The following is a 24,406-nucleotide window of genomic DNA, read 5'->3' as shown; positions in this document are numbered from 1 at the left end:
CTCCAATGTAATGTAATGTATTGTATTCTGTTCTGGACCTGTTTTATATTGAATAAGGATAGATATATATTTATTAGGTTGGTAATTATTGTAATTTTGTTCTGTTATAATTTTCACAAGCTTCCGAGTCTGTTACGCGTCAACGACTGTTATGTTAGTCGTGTCGATATCGTGTCGTAGGCTAGTCCCGATCGCTTTCTAAGAAACGTTATTTAAAGTGTACAGTGTTTAAAGGAAGGAATACTACTATGATATACTGTGATCTGTAAAGGCGAAATAAAGTGAATTAACGAAAAGGCGTTTTCATTAGTTATATTTATATTATAATATCCTATGATACAAATCCACATACACTAAAGTATATTTGGTACAAAATTCACAACGTAAGTATAATATATAGTATAAATAGTTAAAATAGCAACAACTCTGTATTTACAATGTACAAAATATACAAATAGTTACAAAAGAATCAACAACGTAAAACTACAACGATATGATATTTGGTGTGCGGCGAGGGGGCCCCGGGGGCCTAGGGCAGCGGCTCCACGTAGTTCTGCGGCACGAGCCCGCTCTTGCCGTTGAGCGTGCCGCGCAGCCAGCCCGGCTCGGCCGACGGAGACACGTTCGTGATGATCTGGTTCGGCTCGAACGACAGCTCGCCCTCGCTCTCGCCCAGACACGCGTACAGCGTGCGCACCCGCCTGCGGACACAGCGGCGTTAGTGTCGCCGACAGCCCGACGCGCGCACACGCGCACACACGCGCACGCACACAAACACACGCGCTCACGCACGCTCGGACACTCACGTGGTGCGCGGGGGGAAGGCGAGCGGCGCGCGCGGCGGGGGGGACGCGCTGTGGCTGGACACGGACTCGGAGCTGCTGCTGCAGCGGCCCGCTCCTGGAGAGAGACGGCATTCGTTAGTGCTGTCGTTCGGTCGGGATGAGAAATCGTTACGAATCGAAGTCATCGACGAGTTTTTCCTCGTAAAAATTGCTACTATATTACAATAATATATTTTATCGAAATGTATTCAGTTCATATTTTGCCACTTTTTAAAATCGAAACTGATCCTAATAAAATATTTATATTAAAAAGTTAATAAATATTTAATATAATATTATGTATATATATATAATAATAAACAATATGGTTAATTTGGGTCGCCATAATCGAGAGTTAGGCATACATTATCACTCACTACTACAACTTGGTTTACAACAAATTATTTTTAATCCAAAATGCTTAGGTAATAAAAGCAGGTCCAGTTGGACAGCCGATAGAGATTGACACCGCTCGATGTATTATTTTGGATTTTTATAATAGATATAATATCTTATGATTACCGCAAACAGCAATCAGTCTTAAAAAAAATGCTGTTCGGGATATTTGCCATCTCATCACTCGAGACGGCAGTACTGCCTACGCAGGATAAGTAAAATAACTCACTCCAAGGCGAGGCGCGCGCTTCGATAAGCAAATCCAATAAATACAATAGTTTTACAATACAACTACTCGTTAGCGCAAGAGCCGCATGAGTACGTGAGTGAGTGCGGGGGATACTGACTCGCTCCGGGCGCCGCGAAGTGCTGCAGCAGCTGGTGGTGGTGCGGCGAGTAGCTGCCGCCCGCCAGCGACACGCTCTGCGGAACACGCGCTTCGTCAGTATTCACAGCCAGAACATTCACACGTGTTATCGCTGTCAATTCGTATGAAAGAATACTTTGATTCGACATTAATAAATAAATATAAACAATTGCTACACTGGCACTGAGCGTTCGCACTGTGGGGATGATTTGGTAAACAAATAAACTGTTAAATAAAAACTTACGATGTCATTTCTGGAGGAGATCGGTATCGTCGGTGGAGAGGTGCTGCAAACAAATAAATATATTTTTGTTATTGCCGGCAACATTACGCAGCGGAACTCCACCCGACGAAAGTGACTGTGATTAGTGGTACTAAAGTTAATTATTAAAAATAAGTTTCAAATCCAACAACATCAGAATTTAACGATTATTGTATATTAAGAAATAATTCGCTTAGTATATATATACATATCATATATATATATATGATAACCCGTTAGAAACGGCAATTATGCCGGCGAGTACCAACCCAGCGATCACAAATCCAGAAAGGCAGATAATCATCTTGTGTAAATTCACTGGGATCCACTTTATCACAAAAAACACCGCACACGGGGGCGCGCCGCGATACCGTGCGGACTGAACGTTTCGACGATGTGACACCGACTGAGCCGGGCGGTCCGGCGACGGGGTATATATGAGCACGACGCACGTGCCCACCTGCCAGGTGTTGCGCCTGCGCAGGCTTTTAATCTGTTCCCTTTTTTTATCCCAAGATATGCAACACAAAAGCTGCATTCATTTTCTTACAGATCAATATACCTGAGTTCAATAGTCCTACTGAGCTCGTCGCAGTTTCATTGGTTCAAAAAAATACTATAAATGCGATAGATAGATAGATATATTAAATTATTATATATGTAGAAATATTATATAATTATACTTGTATTCGAAACACAGCAGAGCACTTACTGCTCTGCCCACGAGAGTTAGCACTCTTATTGATTAATTTAAATTAGATGCGAATAATGAGGAATGTCCTCTGCCGCAGTGACTTTATGTCCGTAGATATGAAAAAACGCAATTGAACTCGACCATTGATCACTATTCACATCTTTCGTTCATGTAGCAACAGAATAAAAATAATATTTGTTGTATTTATACATTATATGAAAGTTCCGTAGTTCCGTAGCCATTAGTACCTTAGTCACGGGTCATACCTATCGCGAACATTGACGATAAAATATAGAATGAATATAAAATTGTACGCCGAAGGTGAACGCTCACAGGAGAAGACCCTGTGAGACAAGAGGTTCGGTCGAACAGCTGCGCGCGGCGAGATGCGCGACAGGTGCACATTCCGCGCGCGCAGCTGCCGCGCCGGCCCAGTGCGCCGTCTTCTGCACTAGTCGGCTCCGCTGCGAGATACGTTCCGAGGTGATTCCACCCGCCTCTATGTACTACATGGACGCCTTCGAGCCGAGAGTTACAATCGACTCTTATATTATTATTAACAAGCGACGGAAGGAAATCTATCGCGGTGTTCAAATTAAGGGTAAAAGATTTCGTGCAAAACGCAAGGTGAGCGCCACCTGGCTTCCTGCCTTCACCGCACCGACTGAGCTCGGGCGCGACCGCTCGGCAGATAGTACAATACTCTTCAGATTTGTATTTGTTTTAGGCTCATAATTTTCGCGAAACAAAAAAAAAGCAACCGCCGCCGCCTGCTTTAGACATAATTTAGTGCATTGTTAAAATTGTTCTGACGAAAAAAATACCACGATTGCACGTACACAAATGTGCAATGTTATTCCCGTAGTAATAATAAGCTAATCTTAGCGCTCGAGGCTGTCTCTTTCAGGTTTTTTTCGCGCGCAGAGCAGCTGCCGCCCGCGCAGCCTCTGCCGCGGCCGTTATCTCCGGTTCGCTCATAAATTACCTGCCCGGTACCCGTTACCACTCGCCTTTGAGGTCAACCGGAATGATATTTAAGTGAATTAATCTGATGCCTTATTGTACAACATTTTTGCTACGTTATAAAACGGGTCGTGACAAATTGGAAGCAAATTTATTTATACTTAGTTAAATTTGTATATCCACTTACATTGTAAACATTAACCACAAAATAAAACAACAAAACGGGTGCGAGAGGCTCCATTGTTACCTCTGTATTATTTCAATTAGTAGCTATTTAACCTTTAATTGAAACATGAAAATATGAATATACGTACATATAAGTATATACTTTTATCTTTAAAGGTAAGGAAAGTCGCCCCGAAATTTGATGACATAAAAAGCAACACCGATCTACATACACAAAACAAAAAGTCGTCAAAGTGGAAGGTCGCGGAGGCGGGCGGCCGGCGGGGGAGGGTCGGGGACGGCCGAGGCAGATGTGTCTGTCATTACGAACACCTGATTGCGTGCGCCGAGCGCTGCGTGTGCGTGAAGCCGGCACGACTACTCCACTTATATGACAATATGCCTCATAACTTGGAGAGTTTGTAATTTTCACTTGAAATAAGAATAAATCCGTGTAACCGTAGAACTCCCAAGATTTGGTTTTATTGAATTTAACTATTATTTTCCATAGAACTGGCTATTATTTAAGTGTTGCACAAATATTACATAACTTTGATCGCTGACACGACGTCGACTGGCGAAACGCACACGAATCCTAAAGAACCCCTGGCAGTCGTTGGTACAAAAACACAAAGCTGTACGGATAAGGATCGAGTGAGGAGCGGAGGTAGCGGATGAGACACGTGGCTCCGAGTTATTTGTATTGTATCCCGACTCCGACACACGTGCGACTGCTGCTTTGCTTTTGTCCTTACACTTTAACTTCGTGCAAATTAAATTTTCCATATTTATACATTCTATTATAATTTTCACGAAACATAAGTTTTGATAAAAAAACGTCGGTTTTCAATGTAATTGTTTACTCTATTGAAAAACTTCAACTGAATTCGTTGAACTTTTTATATACCTACTGAACAATACGAATTTGACACACTGAACATAAAAACTATGATCACATATTTATTCATTCTTTATCTAACGTAGCGAGCTATCCCGAAGTTCTACTCTAGAGACGAAATATTTTTGTGCGTTATAAATATATTGCGACTTGATATCCTAGTAAGTTATATTACCAATACGTTAAAACGAAATAATTTCTTAAGAATAAAAATAATAGTATCAGGCAGCCTACACCGATAAACCAACAGGCAAAAAAAATATTGCCACCGATTCTGTGACATAAGAACTCGCATCCGCAATACTTTACTGTGTTGTCCTTTGTCATGTAGGTTTTTTTTAATTTTTGGCGGACGGGCAAATAGGCCACATAATGGCCACGTAGTGGTCACCAACGCCTATCGACTCTGACGCTACGTCACACAAAGGTATCTACTAACAACCTTGGGAACTAAGATGTTATGTCCCCCGTTACACTGGCTAACTCATCCTACAAACCGAATTACAAAATCATAAGTATTGCTGTTTGTCCGTAGAATATCTGATGACCGGGTGGCACAAAGCCCTATCCGTCCGCAGTATCGTTCTCCGTTCGTTGCGTACGGTATGCATCACAGTGTGTAACGACTTCGACAAATATTGACTTTGCTACTGCTATTACACACGCGGGTCTGATCGATTAACCCAATATCAAATGAATATTTAATTCTAAAATATGCACGTGTAAAAGCCGGAGCGTCCGCCGGCGACGCGCCGACGACGCACCTGCCGCTGGCGAGGCTCTAACGACCCGTAGCTGCAATCTATGCAAGACGTTTAATAATATTAACTCACGCGGCGGATTAGGTGAGTTATAATTATGATTTTATTTCTTATCAATAAGTTAAGCTGGTTTGTTTTATTTTCGTTTGCGATTAAAAGATTTTGAATAAGTCAAATTAAAATATTCAGAATTTTGAGAGCTTGTTTCTTGATTATTATTTTTAACATATTCCCACCTCCCTTGCCTTGGGTCGGTTCTTTCTTGGATAATAGGTAGTTCAGATCAGATGATTCCGTTTAAAATGTTAATAAGCACTGCGCGCCTGAAGACTGGCGACCACAGTCACTCAGACCACGGTCAAGGCCACGAATCGAAGATTACTCTTATTTAAGAAGCATTACCATAAAAAATCAATAGCTGTTTACTTTATAAGTGTAGTCAATGCTTTTTTGTTCAAATGTTCTGTAGCAAAACGATATCGTTCTGAAAACACAATAACTGATCATTAAACGCGTGCCGATGCCGCGCGGCGATTGGGAACGACGTATACACAATAAACACGTATTGTTTTATCCAAATATTCCTTCCTTCCTTTTATTATTCCTTCTCGTACCACCTTCGCTGCGGCGACTGCTGATCGTTCCTGGTGGACCCTTTATTTGGCTTCACGCCCAAGAGACTGCTGTTAACACTTACCTTCAGAATTCTCGCATAAATTTCACTTATATTGTAATATTTTATAAATTATTCATATACTATACCGATATTATGAAAAAAAATAATCATAATTAAACTTTTTACTCTTGAATGCAAAGTTGCGAAATAAATGTATTGCTAGTTTTATATAATACTAGCTGTTACCCGCGGCTTTGCTCGCGTAGAATATGAATAATTGAATATATTTACAAATTAACTTAAAATATTACGTTAATGTAAGACCTCTTTGTTGACATTGGTGTGTATTTCATAGTTTCTAACTTCAAAAATGACGGACTTCCAGACTAACCTGTATACGAAATGTCTAACTCTATTTCTCCCCTTACTCGTAAAATATCCAGAAACGCTTAAATACGTATCAATTCATTTTTAATCAGTGGAACAAAATTAAAATGTCACGCTTCTAACACAAAAATGACGGACTTCCAGACTATCCTATGTATATATGGAATGTTAACTCAATTTCCCTCCTTAGACGTAAAATATCCAGAAATGTTTAAATACGTATCAACTCAATTTTAATCGGTAGCCCAAAAATAAAGTTACATGTTTTTAATTTAAAAAATGACTGACTCTCATAAAACTTTCAACCCTTATTTCACCCCCTTAGTGCTAGATTATCTAGAAACGCTTAAATACGTATCTACTAATTTTTTATCACCAAAAATAGAGTTTCATGTATCTATCTGAAAAAATGACGGACACTATACAAACTTTCAACCCTTATTTCATCCCCGTAGGGGTATAATATGCAAAAACACTTAAATAAGTATCTACTTCTTTTTAATCAATATCCCAAAAATAAAGTGTCATGTTTGTAACGTAAAAAATTGCGGACTTCCTAACAAACGTTCAACCCCTATTTCACCCTTTTAGGGGTAGAATTTCCGAAATTCGCTCCTTAGTGGGTGTCATGATATGTTAGTTTATATGTGTACAGCCTAAAATATAAGTTTTATGCTTCTAGTTCTAAAAATTACAATACTTTCAACAACTTACAACCTTTCATCCCCCTTTTCAACCCTTTACAACACTTTTTTCCAAATAAAAAGTAGCCTATGTCCTTTCTCAGACTCTAGACTATATGTGTACCAAATTTCATTTAAATCGGTCCAGTAGTTTTGGCGTGAAAGCGAGACAGACAGACAGAGTTACTTTCACATTTATAATATTAGTATGGAAGTATGGATTAGTATCGAAGTATGGATTTGCAAACATATTTTCTGAGGTGTGTTTTCTGAATAATTTTAACGAAATACAGTGACACGATTTTATTCAACTTTAACCTCCTAATTATGAACTAAAAAGAAACCAATATATGAAACCTAAAAGTAACTATTCAATTGAAACTAACCTACCTTATAAAGTGCGAGTCGGACTCGTGGACCGAGGGTTCCATATACACATTTATAGGTATGTAAATAGCTCATAGATCTACCAAAAGGGAACGATGCTTGAAGATATTTTCCTTTTTTCAAGTTTTTTAAATTATCTAATGTAAGCAGAGCTCTGCTCCTAAGCAAAATGTACGCAGTGTGGGATCAATTTATATTGGTTTATATATAAACAAAAAAAAAATAAAAAAAATCATGAAATTCTAGGCGCATTAGTACATTCAATAAGGTAGGGAATGTAATGCTCGATTTTTGTATATTTATAATTACTTATGTGTATTTGTCCACTAAAACATCGCAGTGTGTAACCAGTATAAAAATGGTAAGCTAACATTTAATTTAGACACCAAATTTCATCTGTCTTCGTCTAGCAGTCGCAGCACGACGGACACTCCTTTAGGGGTTCGGTTTTGTCGATTGGAATTTTAAATTAAAATACTATAGTACGAAATAATAGACGATATTTTTTATATACATTTCTCACATCTTAAGACTTCTAGTAATCCGATTAATGGTCGGTTCGGTCGTAGTTGTTATCGGACAAAACTATTATTATTATATGCATTTGAAGGTTAATATGACACTAGCGACCCGCCCCGGCTGCGCTCGGGTGCAATGCTGATACTAAATATACTACAGTATGTCTTTATTTACAACGTTCACAGCTTTTTAAGTCAGTTCAGGGCCATATGGATCTATATTACATGCACAATGTATTTAAGGTAGGTACTTAATTAATGAGGTGTTTCTATAAGCCATTATTTCTCGTAAAAGTAAAGGATAAAAAATGGTTATTGTGGGTTATCCCTAAGAGACATCAAGCCATCAAGGACTTCAAGGACTTTTTGTAGACTTTTTAAGGTGTACAATACTGTAGTATATTATTTTGATCTATCTCGTAGGGTTCAGCCAGCGTTTGCAATGTAAGCTCAAAAACATGTGTTTATTTATGACATCATGTTAGAAACCTCTAAAATGATCAGTGTTTTTCTACTATATTACGCATATACAAATTATACATATAAACCTTCCTCTTGAATCACTCTATCTATTTAAAAAAACGTTTCAAAATTCGTTGCGTACATTTAAACATCCAAGCTTACATAGGGACAAACTTTGTTTTATACTAAGTAGTGATGATAATTTTCCCGACTTCACTCCGCGACGACGTTCGATTTCGAAATAAGTATATATTTTTTAATATAATGGAGTTCAGTGGCGAGAAAATAATGACCGTATTCGGTTGAATTAAACTAAATATGTGTATGTTTTACTACGTAACTAGCAGCTTGCTAGGTTTTGGTTACTGACCTGTTAGAGATTAAGCTCTTGTATGAACACCGTGAACATTTTTTTATACGATTATGTATGCATGTCTGTGCGTGTATGTGTTTGTGTGTAATTTTCTTTTTGCTTTGGTTTTGAAATTTTTACCCATCCAAGTGCAAGTCCATACGATTACCACAGTAATTTTTTTCAAAATATTTTCCATCGGCTGCAATACACTTTTCTTCTACGTTTCTTCAGAGACTTCCCTCACACGCCAAATCCCACGCTCGAATTAAATCATCATCATTGGAAAACCGGTGACCTTTCAGTTTATCCTTGATCATTGGGAAGAGTCCAAGGTCGCAGCAAACCTTTGATACGAATTTCCTTCAAGGGTGCAGTCAGGCAATCAAATCCCACGCACACCACTCCTAAGAACTAAATCTATTGGAAAATGGTGAGCCGGGGGACCCAGCCCTAAGAACTAGAAATGTGGTCTTGTTCATGGATAACAAGTACTAACGCCTAGGGATAGGCCGCGTGACCCGGAGTCGCACTATCAAAAACAATACTCTGATTTGTATATTATTTGTTCAATACGTTGTACAGTCGCGGGGCTTGACGGGACTGTCGCTGGGGAAGTGCGCTCCGAGTTCTAGGTATTGGTGTCGTCATTTTTTTTATTTGCTAATAGTGAAAGAGGAGGGTTACATATATGCGTATTATCATGTTATTCAGGAAAACAATTATAAATTTAAAGGTTCCTACGCTCAGGATTTCAGCTTCGTTCAAAAATTCGGATGGAATAGATCAAATAACATTATAAACGGCTTATAAAGTTTGCATGAACAGCTTAAAATGAGCTACTGCTAGTATATTTTTATATGCATAAAAACCATTTTCTACTCCGAACAGATATGTATGCAGACGCCGCGCTCGTCCCATTTGAGATTTCGTTTTCTCTCTCTGGACTGTTTCGTCTTTTGTATTATTTTGAGTACAAAGTTTGTTTATTATATCCTCAAGTCAGGAATGGAGGCAGTCGTCCGGAATATGTACTATTGGAGCAAATTTGCAGAGTGGGACAACTCAAACTACTCTACATCTTTGCAAGAAATTGACTGTTGGAAATTAATTCTGGCGAGAGAGTTAGAAGAGCGATCTACCGACCAAACTAAACTTGCGATAAACTTTGTAGTTGTCATTCCGCAGAATCTTTAACAGGTTTTACTTTTTTATGTCCGACAAAAGAAATAAATAAACATATCAATTATCTTGCTTACACACCCGCCTGGCGACCGACACCTTTGCTTACGACGTCCTCAAATTTAAATTATCAATTACGGTAAAAGTTAACCTCACCCGATAATGCCGTTGAGCGCGTGCGGCGGAGCGGGCGCAGCGGCGACGGCGGGCGCGGGGGCGGGGACGGGGGCGGGGGCGGGCGCCGGCGCGGGAGCGGGCGGCGGCTCCAGCGCGAACACCGGCCCGAAGTTGTCCAGCAGCGACTCCACCAGCACGTTGTAGAACTTGAGCTCGAGGATCGACGCCACCGTTTCACGCTCCGCCCGCAGCAGCGTCGGCCCGAAGCACACCGCGAGGTTCGACGCCGTCATCAGGTTGCGGTCGCTCCTCGCCACCACCCTGCGGGGGACCGCGGTCAATTCGGAGCCCCCGCCACACCCGCATGTGGGGGGGCGGGACTCACTTGGTGAGGTGCGCGAGGACCAGCCGCAGCATCTCGTAGTTGGGCTGCGGCAGCGCGTGCACCAGCGCGTGCAGCGCCGACACGCGCTCGCTGCGCCGCTCGCACTCTGCGCAGGGGAGCGGGTCAGAGCGGGTCCGAGCGGGCTCGGCCGGGGCGGGTGGAGCGGGGCCGATACTCACTGGCAGCGGCGAGGAAGGCGCGGTGCAGCTTGCGCGTGAGCAGCGGCTCGGGCAGCGCGCGCAGGTAGGCCTTGAGCGCCGACGTGAGCGTCTTGCTCTCCCACTCCAGCGGGTCGGCCAGCGCGGGCGGCAGACGCCGCTCGCGCGCCAGCGCCACCAGCCGCGACACCTTGGAGGCCACGCCCGCCACCCTGCGCCCAAGAGTACTCGCATCGACTACCACGCTTTGCGGTTATTCTACTCGAATCTATCGCCTCGACGCCGAGTCGTACCTGTAGAGGCCCTGCTCCTCGAGCCCGCGCGCCTCCAGCACGCCGATCACGCGACGCACGAACGCGAACCCGGCGTCGTCCAGCGCCCACGCCTCCCCCTCCCCACCCACACCCGCGCCCCCCAAGGCCGGGGCGCTCTGTACACACGGTCGCGTTATTAGATACTCATCGGAAACAGAGCCCTAGCGACGTGGGACCGTATTATACAATGTGTCAGAAAATGCACAATCTCAGAAGCGGTCGCACCACTTCGATTCGATGTCACTATAATACCATTAAAGAGTTACTTCAGCCTTTACATTCGATTAAACAATCAGATCAGTAGAAAGAATGTGGGGGCTCACCGACACGTGCGCGGGCTGCGCGTCGAGCGCGGCGAGCCAGGCGGCGCGCTGGCGCGGGCCGGCCGCCTGCAGCGTGAGCGGCGCGCGCTCGCGCTCGGCCGGCAGCGCCTCGAGGCAGAAGCGGCGCTCCGCGTCCGCCACGCCGCGCGCGCCCGCCAGCGCCACGCGCTCGGCGCCGCCCGCCTGCACACACGCGCGCGTCACGGGGGGGCCGGCCGGGGCCGCGCGCCCCCCCGCGCCCGCCGCCCCCCACCTCACCGTCTTTACATTGATCTGGTTGTACGGCATCAGCGACAGCGTGCGCGAGCCCTTCTCGTACGTGCAGTACTGCTTGCTCCACGTCGTGCCGAACGCCTCTGCGGACGATACCTCTCCGTTACTCTCTCCTCCTCTCCGAACGACACAGATCTGACGGCCGCGAAAGCTAGTCGGCATTTGTGTTAAATATATTCGTTATCGATTTCGTAAAACGAATACTGACTTTTCTCCATCAGGAATAGGTATCCAGACACGCCGCCCGAGCCGTCCTCCATCCTCTCGTCCTCTTTGTTCTGCAACCAGACATTTCAGCTAAACATACGTCACCCGGACGATGACATCGTGGTTCTTTCTGATATGGCCAATGCTCACCATCTGTCGTACTTCCATCATCTTCTTCATGAGTGATTCCGTTTGCTTGCTCGTTTCTTCGAAGTTACTTCTCGTCTGCAAAGTGGTTACAGTTTGAATACGACGAAGCTCATAGACGCGCACTCACACACGCTCACGCTCGCACACAAGCACGCGCACGCGCATGCGCACACATGACGTCGTCGGCCCGACGCGCTCGCTGAGCGATTCTATCCTATTGTAGTTATTCGACGGATGCTAAATAACGGTTAGATAACGCATTTTTGCAAAATCAACAGAAACGTAATTATGAATAAACACAAAAATGGTTATTTGAAAAGAAAATGAAAGCGGAATGAATTAGTCATTATTGCGTTACGCCAACACGAGTGCATAGACAGGGGTGGGATGGACCTACTCTCGGCGGAGGTGGACGTCGGTACTCTGTACGTCGGTACGCCGTTACGGCTCTACCTGCCAACGTATAATGCAAACGTTATTATCGCAGTCCGGCTGGGCGGCTACCGGCACCGGCGGAGGCTAGTACCCGCTGGATGCGCAGCTGCAGGTCGCGCACGAGCGGCTCTGCGTCGGCGTGCACGTCGTGCGCCGTGTGGTGGAAGGTCCACCAGCCGAACACGAAGCCCAGCAGCGTCTCAACCAGCTCGAACTTCTTGCGCTCTTGCACCGCCTGCAGCTGGAACACGTACTCGAGCGACGCCTGGCAGAAGTCACGCTCCGCCATGTCCATAGCCGCGTCCGCCTGCGACGTTCGGTACGCGTTACTGAATTGAACTCGTGGCGAGCTCGATATCTCCTGCGAGTAGAATTACCTCTTGGAAGACATTTTCCGGTTTCTTCGTCGAGAGAGAGAGCGTCCGTTCCTGGCTCTGGCAAAATTTGGCAGTCTTCTTGTCGAATTTCTTTTTACCTTCCTGAAAATATGATAACGCTTTAATATAATATGATGAGTTAAGGATTAAGTTTCTAACATTTGTTACGTTACCTTAACAGCACCTATGTGATCTTTTCGAAAGCGTTCTAGTGGCTGGATGATCTGCTCGTGCGCTCGGCCCAGCTGGAACGAAACAAGGGTCTTATTACATATAAATTATAACGTTATTCATTGAAAAAGTTTTAATTATATTAATTTGCGTAATAATGAATTGGAGGTGTGTACACTTCCATGTCTCGGAAACCAGGCAAAACCGTCGATCCTGCGCCTGAAGTTCCGGTGGTATCGAATTAACCGTCCCGTCGGGTTATGACAGTGAGGGAATAGTGCACACAAACTTGTGCACTATAATATAACCTGCACGGTTGCCTTAATATCTGTCGAGATTCACTCAATCGTGCTTGAGCAGTGGCCCAAATCCAAGTGAAATTTGGCATAGAGCTAGATTGTATCGTGAGCTCCTGCTCCAAGAGTACTTTTCAGTTATTTGTAGAAAACTTTTGAAAAATTACTTTATCGTGAGCGATTCGGACTGGTACATTAATCATGAAATAAATATTTACTGTTTTAGAAATATACAACAAAGTTACTATTGTAGACACAATCGAAGAAATAATGCATTCTCAATGTTTGTGCTAGTTAGTTATGTGATAATTACTGTTTGCTCGCCGCGGCGACCAATAAACCGAGCTCCGTTTATTATCTCACTGGGGCGTCAAACCAAACAGCTCGAGTTAGCACATACGACTGCGTCAGATGATGTTAAAACTTCTACAATTAAATGAGCGAAGAACATATTATTACACGGTAAAAGTATGCTGATCGCGGACAGAATGTGGAAGCAGTGCATAAGCGAACTTTTAATTCTGACCAATTTTACTATAAAGTAGTGTTTGTAAATAAATATGTCAGCAATAGATGCGTCGTAACTCGGGGCTAATACTAATGAGTGCGATACGGACAGTCCCGTGCGCGCGCGCGCGTGCGTGAGAGTGAGAGTGACGACACAGCACGGCCGCGGCGAAGCTCCATGAATGCTAATCACGCGTACACAACGTAACGCTTATCAACACGTCAGAGCAGATCCCATACATAACTCATAAATATTGTGGAATTGGTATGCAACCAAATATATTTGAGAAGGTCGTCACTCGTGACACAATAGTTTGCTTCTGAGTTTAGAACATATGATTATTTATACCATTACTCTATTTTACAAGCTACCAGTTGACGCCGGTGACAATACTATGAGCCAAATAATTAATGAGTCGGTATTTAAGTTCCCGATTTTATATTAACATATCATGAATCGTTTCCATTAAAAGTAATAGCGGTGACTGCACGGCTACGTTTAAGAGATTTAGAAATTAATTTTAAACAAAGATCTCTATGGGTGAATCTAGTCTAGTCTAGTTCTTTTAAATACTTTTATGAATCTATACTGTTTTATTAATGCATACTTCGTGAATTCCGTCACATTAGGAAAGTTACCGTTCATTATTAATAAATAGCCAGTTGTAATGGTAATCATTGGAAGATTCTGTACAAGTGCTGTTTTGAAATTCAAATTGTTTTCAAATTCATCATAATCGAATTCCTACACATAATGCTCAAAATACGGAATATCAATAATCATTGCTCTAAACACATCTGTAATAATAAATACACGCAATAAACGTTTTTGACGTATTTTTTTAAGGCACATGGTGATACCAAAACGTGCACAAGCAGTTTAAGCGCTGGTCCAATTTATTGCGCTAGGTCGCGAATCGCGAGTCGCGAGGAGCAGGCGCTGGCGAGTCTATTGTCCTACGTCGCTCATCGCCTACTTGCCATGCGCGACACGCCGCGGGACCCGTGTCGGGTAGCCATAGTAAAAGTGCAGTGAAGGCCGCGCTCCCAGTACTGTTCACTATGAGCCAGCCCGCGTCACACGCGCTAGCGGTACCTGCCAGCGGCCCCGTGTCTCGTGTGTCTCCATATTAATGTTCCACTTATTAGACAATCGAAGCCATCATGAGTTGCGTATATTGTAACGAGAGTGTAAGTTTTATAATAAAATACTTTATAGCATATCTGTTTTATACATCGTGTCCAAGTTATTTCAGTAGATAGAAAAATAATAAATAGTTTTTAACCTTGACGCTGGTTTGCTGTTAAATAAATCTCCAGTTCGATTCGCGTGAAACGTAAGGTTAGGCAGACGTCCGCCCCCGCCCCGCTACCCGCGCCCGCCAGCGAGCGAGCGAACGTTGGAACATGGTTATGGTATTTCATCAAGTTTCATAATGTATGGTCAACTATTGCAACGTTCGCTAGCGAGCTAACGAGGGCCAGGGATTAACATAACCGGGATTAAGTATAATTGCGCGGTCGCCGGCGGTCGCTGGCGGCTTTCACTGACTGCAACAGCCTCACAGTGGACACCTGCTCCGCGGGAGTCGGCTTCGTTTTAATTAGCATTTTACAAATAGAACCGACGTTCATGAATCAAGCTATGAATATGGCGGCTTTGTTACGTATGTTACGACAAACACATTAGACGCTTATTTTTATTAATCATGAATACTCAGGTAATAGTAATCTGATTAGTGTTTACATTTGATAACGATTAATGACGTCAGGCGGATATTGTTTCCTTATCGAGGCCAATTAATGAAGGACGATAAAACAAAACCGAGCATTCACAATAATCGTCATGCTATGATATGTAATCCATTCTGGGCACACAACTCACGCTCATCACGCTCTCCCGTGATCCGTGGACGGGTAGGCAGGCAAACTAGCAATCTCAGTAAGAGGGTAAGGGGAGCAGTTGATCCGCAGATATATATATATATATATATATTATATTATTTTGTTTTTAATATTTGTTGTTATAGTGGCAACAGAAATACATCGTCTGTAAAAACTTCAAGTGTTTCCGACAGACAGACGGACGGACGGACGGTAATAGGGTCCCGTTTTACCCTTTGGGTACGGAACCCTAAAAACAAATGCGGGCATGGAGAGGCATAGCACTGCTAGTCCTCTAGTCGCCGCGCGCTCCGCCACATCTAACGTGTAATTCTTCGACTCATATATAGATTAGAATTTAATATTTACAATTATTTCTTAGCAATAAATTATACCAAATGTTATAAAATGTAGAAACTACTTCAAGTGGTCGTAGTTTGAAGCAAACCGAATACGAGCAGTAACAAAATATAACAGGTGTCAATTAATCTCGGAGTTCTACTAAACTAAACATTTTCTGAAAACTCGAGTGAGAATTTAGACAAAACATTTTAGAATTTCAGCGACACTAATAAAAGTTTTTATTTCAGACTATCATAAATGCGAAGGTAGCAGGAATTCAGGTGAAATTTGGTATCTAGATAATTTAAGTCGCGGTAAAAGACATAGGCTACTATTTTTAAATCACCCCCCGAAGTGCCAAAATGCTGGATGACGGTTTATGTGCTAATGTAAAGTTGTATAATGGAAAAGAACACATATTCATCTATTATTAAATAAATTAAAATTCAAACGTTCTGTTAGTTACAGTTAAACTTTGTGATTTTCAGTATTACATCTAGAATTGTAGGTATATTATTCTTGTTTAAACTCACTGTGATCCGAGCATACGCTAGCCATATCACAAACCAAAGTTGTATGTGTGCCTACAGCACTATGTCATTGTTCCGTATGCAGTAAGTCTTTATAAAATATTATCACATAAATACTTAATAACAGGTTTTGTTTGCTCGTTTAATCTCTATTTGCTCAAAACGCAATAATCAGACATATTAAATTCAAACATTGCTAGAGAATTCGTGATTCTTAATGTTTGCGATAGACGTTATAAATTTTATATTTATTTTGTACACGAATCGCAGTCGCAGTATAAGTCTAAGGATTCGGGTCACACCAGCTCAGCTAGTTTATATTTGTAACGAACTCTTTGTCCGTATCAAAATACATGCTAGCGAGCATTTTCCGCTATTACAGTTGGTCTTTAACAATTTCAAAATTGTATCAGTAGTTTACAGGAATCGAAATCATGTTTACAAAACATATGAGAAAAAATAGCTTGGAGCGCGCGGTGCGATGTTTTAACAATGGGCGACAAGGCCGTCTTCAAGCTGGCGGCTAAAGTATTACATTCATTGTACAGGATATAATATGCCTTGATTTTACTCGTACGATTTTATTATAGCATATAAAACGACAGTAGGGCAAAGTAAGTAACAAGAAAAAGAAACCCACTGTCTCCGAAGCTGCTCATAGCTTTTTTGAATCTATTAGCAATCAACTAGATTGAAGAGCACACGACATGAAAATATACATGACGAGAACTAAAGCCAACTATGACACGAAATGGGCACGCACGCAGCGCGTTAACACCAACAAAGGTGGGCGAAAAAGCTTATTTCATGGAGCGTCTAGGTAAACGCAAGAGGAGATCCTACACTAGACGGCAAGACGAGAAAGTGTTGGTTTCTGGATAGCATATCGATATCGGTTTCAAATAGCCCAATCTTGAGAACATTGGGCTTCTTTGGGGGAAACCTTCACCTGCTGATGGATTCTTGAAGATTAAAAAAATATAATAAAATAATAACGAAAATTAGAAATAAATATAACAACTAACACTTTAAACATTTAATACACAGATATATTTAGAGGTTTCTAAAGTGATGTCGTAAATAAACACATTTTTTGCACTTACATTACAAATGCTGGCTCAACCTTAAGAGATAGATCAAAATAATGTACTACAGTATTGTACACCTTAAAAAGGTCTTTAAAAAAGTCCATGATGGTATATGTCTATCTCTAAGGGATAACCTACAATAATCATTTTTTATCCTTTACTTTTTACAAGAAATAATGGCTTATTTTCTACTTAGACTACTTAGACTACATAAAACTACGAAAAATAATGTTAATTCCAAAAATTAAATAACTTTAAAACTAAGACAATGGCAGTAATTTTGAATTCTTCGGGGGCGGCAATATTATATAATAATCAAATAAACGGGGATTAACTGATGTCACGAGGAAGACGCGAGTTTTTGAGTGAGAATTCGGCGGTTCCCATTCAAAAGCATTCCCCGATTGAAATCAATTTTACACTGAGCTATGAAATAGGAATAGGGGACTCACCATCCGGTCGCGTTCGTCTTCGATAGTGCGAATGAGCTGCGCGAAGTGCTGCAGCGATCGCCCAATGACGCGCTCGTCTTCCGTCATGGAGGCGCCGATGCATGCGAACTCGAACTGCTCCATGCTGGCCGCCAACGCGAGCTGCGCCGCACCCAGACCTGCCGTTAAGTGAATGGTCAGTCATAGACTTTAGAGCGTGTACGATGCATTTAACATAAAGTCTAAAGATCTGCACAACCTCACTTTATTAAAATCTACACTTTGCTTTCATGTGAAATGTATACAAACTCTAACAGGGCGCTATACACATCATAAATTAGTTTATACAAGGGGGAATTAACATTGTAGACGGTCCGTTTTATTGTGATATCCGCCTTACATACATTACTAACCTAAGACGTATTCAAACCTCTCCGATATCACATAATCAGTTACACAGGGTCGGTTGTTGCATGGATTATTTAAACATAATTCTGATCCAGAAGAAGATACGTTTAAGATAGAGGGAGCGTTTTTATATTCGCGGAATGAGGTATATAGGGGGGGGGGCATAAAAAAACAAATTTAAATGTATTCACCTGCAAGACTGATACATTTTTCAGATCGTTCAAATAATTTATTTATAGCCTCATAAAAAATATCATCCAATTACGCCGAAACTGCATCCTTGACTTCATCATCGGTGGTAAATTTCTTACCCCGTAGCTTTTTTTCATTTTTGGTAATAGGTAGTAATCACTCGGGACCAGGTCTGGACTGTAGGGTGGGTGATTCAAAATATCGAAGCCCGTCTTATGCAGGGCAGCCAAAACAACGCGGTTCTTGAGGACGGGCGCGTTGTCGCGCAGAAGCAGCACACCTTTTGTCAATTTTGCCTGACCCTTCTCTGTAATGGCTTTTCTTAATCACTCTAATATTGTAGCGTAGTATTCCCCGGTTATAGCAACACCTTGATCTTTATAATCGATCAATAATATTCCTTCAGAGTCCCAAAAAACCGTTGCCATGAGTTTCTCCGCTGACTGTGACACCTTAAACATCTTGGGAGGTGCTGTGTCCTTTTTATGTCACTGCATGGAGTCTTGTTTCGACTCAGGTTAATAATGATGAACCCAAGTTAGTCTCCAGTAACAATTCGACTCAATAAACCATCCTTGTCTTCGTTGCAGCGGTCCAAAAATGTACATGAACACTCACGCGCTGTTGTTTTTGCGGCGGCTTGAGCATTTTCGGCACTCATCTTACGCTGACCTTAGTCGTGCCAAGATGATCATGCAGGATTTTAAAAATGATTGTATCGGATACTCCAACCTTTTCTGCGAGTTGTTTCTTAATCGAGCATCGTCGAGTACAATTTTCTCAACTTTTTCGATAAGTTCTGGCATGGCTTAATGCTTCTCCCCGGCCTCGGGTCGTCTTCAAGTGATTTCCTTCATTGTTTAAATAAATTGTGCCACTTGTACACTATGGTTTTTCCTGGGCAAGAGTCGCCGTAAGCCGATGACATCTCATTCATCGTATGGTCGGAACAGATCTTTCTTGTTTGGTAAGGATATTTTCCACATTTCACTTTTCACTTCCGATTATATAGCTTGGATGACGATAGCTCGAAGAAAATTTGTTTAATAACAATGAAACCTCGTGTTTCTACTAATTATGAGTCACTGAACACGTTACTATCTTAAAGAGCTTAATTACCCCCCTCCAACCCTCTCATTCCGCGAACATAAAAACGCACCATCGTATGTTGTTTGTAAGGTTTAGGAGAGAAGCTCGCGAAAGCGTACATGTTTTTATTTTTATTACATACATGTTAATATACTTGCCTCTCTTTTTTCCATTTTTTTTATATTTTTAGTACTCATTATTAATTCATATAAAAATTGGTAAGATTGATTAATTTTCGGCGTTTTCTGACAAAAACGACTATAGCGTTACTACTTAGTATTTGGAACAGTACCCAGTAGTCTGAGACGAAAAAAGACAATTATAATAATAATTATTGTTAAAATAAAAAAATATATAAAGTGTTTTAAGAAAAATATTAATTCTCCTGGTCCGCAGACAGGACGAGTAGCTGGAATCTCATAATATGAGATATTATGTGTGCGGAAGTTCCTAAAATATGTTTAGTCAGCCTTGTGATATGTCGATAGGCGAAGCGATTATTATTTCTAGTATAAGTACTGCATAGTAACGTGCATCTTTTTAACGAATATCTGTTCTCTTTTCCTCTATTGGTCTCCGATTGTCTTTTGTTCATGGCACCGATACACTTGTATTTTAAACGAATGTGTACAACTATATTACTATTACTCATCATTCGCGTCATATTATGTTTCAATCATTTGCGTTAATGAGAAGTCGTGATTAGTCGAACATTAGTTGCTAAAGTGCAAAGACTCTCTCGATGTAATATTACGCGAGAGATGAAGCGGCTCGTGTTTAATGTATTGTATATACATAATATGAGTAACATTGTATATCAAAATACAATAATTAAAAATAAAATATACTTTTGAATATTTTTTTGTAATTATAAATATAATCAATGTTTCCTTTGCAATTGTTACAAAATGTAGCGGGTGTTGAATCGTTGCGAGGATATATAAATTAATCACGTTTCAAGGCCAAGATTAGAAATTATAAAGATAAGCATGTAGCTATCAGATAAGAGAACGAGTGTGTAGCCTCATTCCAAGCCGCCGCGGCGTTACCGCGCTGTTGGCGAGCTCACTCCATACCGGCCAATCGTATCGTATCGTGGATCAATCTATTTTATGTATCTACTTATCTTGTTTGACGAATAAATGTCCTTTCTAAGCCAAGTACCTATAAGTTATTTTGCAATGACATCACTAACAATAAGCAGCGCAAGGTTAGGAATAATATTCGAGGCATGTCAATGTATTTTTTATAAATTCGTTTGTCCCTGTTGAGGGCAATAAGAACAGGTAAGCGCTGGACAGTCACGCCTTTAGGATCCGTATCTATTATATCAGCGCTTATCAGCGTGACTCGTCGTACTCGACTCCATTCAATGCATCGACAGTAATTACTTTTTATAACTTTAATTTTGATTGTATTTTGATTGTATTTTGATGATTTTAATATTGAGTTTTATGCAGTTTGTATCTTTTTGAATCAGGCGGATGCTAAGTCCGCGAAGGCTGTTCAAACACCGGGTGTTCAACTATTTGATCATATGTACTGGTGGTGTATCATTTTTGTAGATTCCGTAGTCCGTTTTGTAGATTCTTTCAAGATTCCGTAAAAAAATACTTTTATAAAACATATTACTGCGTTGTTAGTCTTGTTAGTCCAGTTAGACATATTCAGCGGCACTAAGAAGCTGGCAGGTTTAGACATCGTGGGTTAGGCTGAACTCTCGCCTGGCGTCTATGAAAGATAGATGATATCAGATTCGCCTGTGTTTGCACACACACACCGGCATCACAATAATTGATTTTTTTTTAACTTATAATTAAATACATATATATATATATATATATATACCAGTTGGCTTCCTTGAATTTAAAATATTTGCATCTATTATAATCATGTACATGGACACTTAGCTTGCATTAGTTCAGAGTGATCTGTGAATTTGATCCTGATTCCCACTAAAACCTTTTCCACACTATACATTAATCAACTATTAATCATCTCCTACAACTTGTTACCATATCAACATGAATGGTATATTTAAACCAATAATAACACTTGTAATCATAATTTATGACTCATATTAATTATGTTACTTCATACTCTCAATAAAATGTTCCAAAACATAGGTTGCCCTTTGTAGTAAACAAACCCAATCCATTGATATACTAGACTACAGACTAGTTGCTAGCGAGTAGCGAGGCACAAACAAACTAACACACATATCACACGGAACAGATGAGTATTCATTTACACTGTCCATGTGTCCTTAATATTGTGTATAGAGGACTGATAAGGGAATGCTAATGACATTATTGTTATTGATTTTAGTGTTTGCGTTGGTGGGAGTTATGGCCGATGATGACCAGGACTAGTGACTCACCTACATGCCTACATGCCTACATCGTCATATATATCGCACACTCACACTAATAAAGTGTATATGAGCTATAAGCTCAAGAGACTTAACACTAACACATCAATTCAATATTAACCTAATTCTAAATATAATAGAAACCATGTCACTGTGTGTTCAATACAATTACAGAGAGGATAAGGGAATGAATGAGGTCTTAATGAAAAATATATTACACAGCTACATATACATAACATAACATAACTCAGCATAAAAATTACATAAACACATTATATTTATTCACAAGCAGGTAAAAAGAAATCAAAATTTTAGCAATTTTCAAGAACTTGAAACACATTTACTTCTGGTCAGTCATCAGTCAAACCCATGAACAAACAAAGGTAGGTTTGCAAGTAAGGTACTCTAACTAAAAGGAGGTGGTTGAATATAAAAGTTAATTTTTATTATAATCTAATCAGAAAAAAAAATGGTTTTATTTAGAATTAATTCAAAATGAGAAATACAGTAAACTTAATAGTATATTTTGATGGAATCATAAAATGAGCAACATATATAAACAACCATAACACAGTCCACTTACAGAGCTGCACACACACAGCCATACTGTGTAATAAATGACATTATGTGAACAATACTTTCAATTAAGCAGCAAGGTTGAATAATCTTAGAGCCATCAAGGGCAGGAACTACAAATTGGCAAGTTCATATGTAAAGGTCTTGTTTACTTTTACTTTTGCAATAGTCCTATATTAATCCCATACAAGTCTCAACCGCACAACCACTACAAACACAGTTGTAATCTCTCCTATCTGTGCAAATGAAGCCATTCATGGCATAGCTAGTGTGCTTTTCATGGAACACAAATAATAGTTAAATTAATTTCATACTATATAAAGGATCTAACTGAGACTTTGTTTATTTAGTTTCTTAGTCATTCAATTGTTGAATATTCCTTGGCTACCTAATTTGTAATAAAATAATACCATGTGTTCAAGTATATTAAACTAATTAAGTTATAGGCACTTTAAAAATACTACAAAAACAGTAAATGTGTTTTAAAGTAATTTTTAATAGAACCTTCAGAGGAGTTGTTTGGTAATATTGGTTTAAGGTATAATAGTATTTCAATTTATGTTATCCAGAACTTGCTTTTACTTTATTATACCATAAGTATTTAAAATAAGCCTTTGCATAAGCCTATCCTTACGTTTGGCAGCTTGTACAACATCCTTGACCTCTTTGATGAGCCTCTTTATCTGCTGACTCGTGCGCTCGAGCTCCTTCTCGTGACGCTGGAGGTTCTCGCGGAAATGCGGACTGTCCGCAAGGCACTCGGTAAATTCGAGCGGCTGCAGACCCACGCCCATCCTCGCCCACTGCGCCTTCTGCGCCTAGTCCGCCTTACTGTTGCACCAACAACACTTTCACCAACCCTTTGACGACATTACGCCCTACGCACGGCACTATAAAAGGACGGAATATATTTGATAATGGAACGAAGACACCATTCGATATTTAGTTCACTACACTACTAGTAATTTTAATAAAAATGTTAACATAAATATTTCGATTCAATACATCATTCATCGCAATAGATATGTAAAATACTGACACTGTCACTTAAGTTAGTCTTGACTCTGGGGATTAGTACATTCAACCATAGACTATAAAAATAAAGACTGGGAATTGGTAATTGATATACATAAGTAAAATAAAATTATTAGGTAATGATTAAATATTTATTAGTATTTTTTCTTTCTAAATAATATTTAGATTTTTTATATGTTATACTAACAAGTCGCCGTGCGACATTATGATCTTTATGAATTTGACATTTGTTTACGCGGCTGCAGCGCCATGAGAATCCGGCACCGCTAGCCTCTGACGCCATAGCGGCACGCTCATAAGCTATAGGGTAGAGTAACATGTCCAAAAATATGGCTAGGCTATGACACAATTATATTTTTATGTAACTTTTGTAAATTATTTTTCCTTAAACAAGTCACAGATAACCTATTAAAAATAACTTACACATAATAAACCGAGTGAGGAAATATGCATTAAATTATTAGTCTCAACATTTAGTACGTTTTTACTATTTTTGCGGTTACATACGTACTTCATTCGATTTTAATAACAAGCTTATAAAATAAATGATAAAAATTAAAAAAATATAACCATGTTTTTATTTTTGTTGGAAAAAATACTATTCCAGAGGTGTCCGTGGAAAATACCACATATCGCCCAAATGCTTGGGATTTTTTGCCGTGTTTATCCGGCGTCGGCGATTTAACGTAACGTAACGTAACGTTATAGTATTCCCGCTCTCAGCTCTTTTATGAGTACTAATAATAAAAATGAACTTGTGAATTGTGATTTGAAATTTGAATAAATGCACCAAAAACGTATTGTAATGAAATATGGTAGTTATAGCTGGT

General features: G+C 40.5%; 1 protein-coding gene across 3 annotated transcripts; it reads right to left on the bottom strand.

The window, feature by feature from the left end:
• Positions 1–34: 34 nt before the first annotated feature.
• Positions 35–23,613, bottom strand: LOC113401524 (rho GTPase-activating protein Graf). 3 transcript variants are annotated; one of them, XM_064218422.1, is made up of 17 exons: positions 23,176–23,611; positions 17,927–18,084; positions 12,830–12,901; positions 12,657–12,758; positions 12,371–12,586; positions 11,845–11,919; positions 11,696–11,765; positions 11,482–11,570; positions 11,215–11,397; positions 10,871–11,007; positions 10,599–10,789; positions 10,420–10,525; positions 10,074–10,355; positions 1,832–1,874; positions 1,568–1,643; positions 807–900; positions 297–701 (listed from the first exon to the last, which is right to left on the bottom strand). In XM_064218422.1, the coding sequence occupies exons 1-17, from the start codon at positions 23,333–23,335 to the stop codon at positions 530–532; spliced, it is 2,226 nt and encodes a 741-aa protein (XP_064074492.1). In that variant the 5' UTR covers positions 23,336–23,611; the 3' UTR covers positions 297–529. The 3 variants fall into 3 exon arrangements, with proteins under 3 accessions (XP_064074493.1, XP_064074492.1, XP_064074491.1); XM_064218421.1 differs by having other exon boundaries at positions 298–701; positions 11,473–11,570; XM_064218423.1 differs by lacking the exon at positions 12,371–12,586 and having other exon boundaries at positions 35–701; positions 11,473–11,570; positions 23,176–23,613.
• Positions 23,614–24,406: the final 793 nt, after the last annotated feature.

This window comes from Vanessa tameamea, chromosome 22, assembly GCF_037043105.1.
Source record: "Vanessa tameamea isolate UH-Manoa-2023 chromosome 22, ilVanTame1 primary haplotype, whole genome shotgun sequence".
In the NCBI taxonomy this organism is placed as follows: domain Eukaryota; kingdom Metazoa; phylum Arthropoda; class Insecta; order Lepidoptera; family Nymphalidae; genus Vanessa; species Vanessa tameamea.
Note: the sequence above shows the minus strand (reverse complement) of the source record. Positions and strands in the feature narration are given on the sequence as shown.

Coding starts and splice junctions, on each gene's coding strand:
- LOC113401524 (XM_064218421.1), bottom strand. CDS start 23,335: ATGGGCGTGGGTCTGCAGCCGCTCGAATTTACCGAGTGCCTTGCGGAC. Junction 1,644..1,831: donor TCTCCTCCAGAAATGACATC/GTAAGTTTTTAT, acceptor CGTGTTCCGCAG/AGCGTGTCGCTGGCGGGCGG. Junction 702..806: donor GCCTTCCCCCCGCGCACCAC/GTGAGTGTCCGA, acceptor CTGTGTCCGCAG/GCGGGTGCGCACGCTGTACG.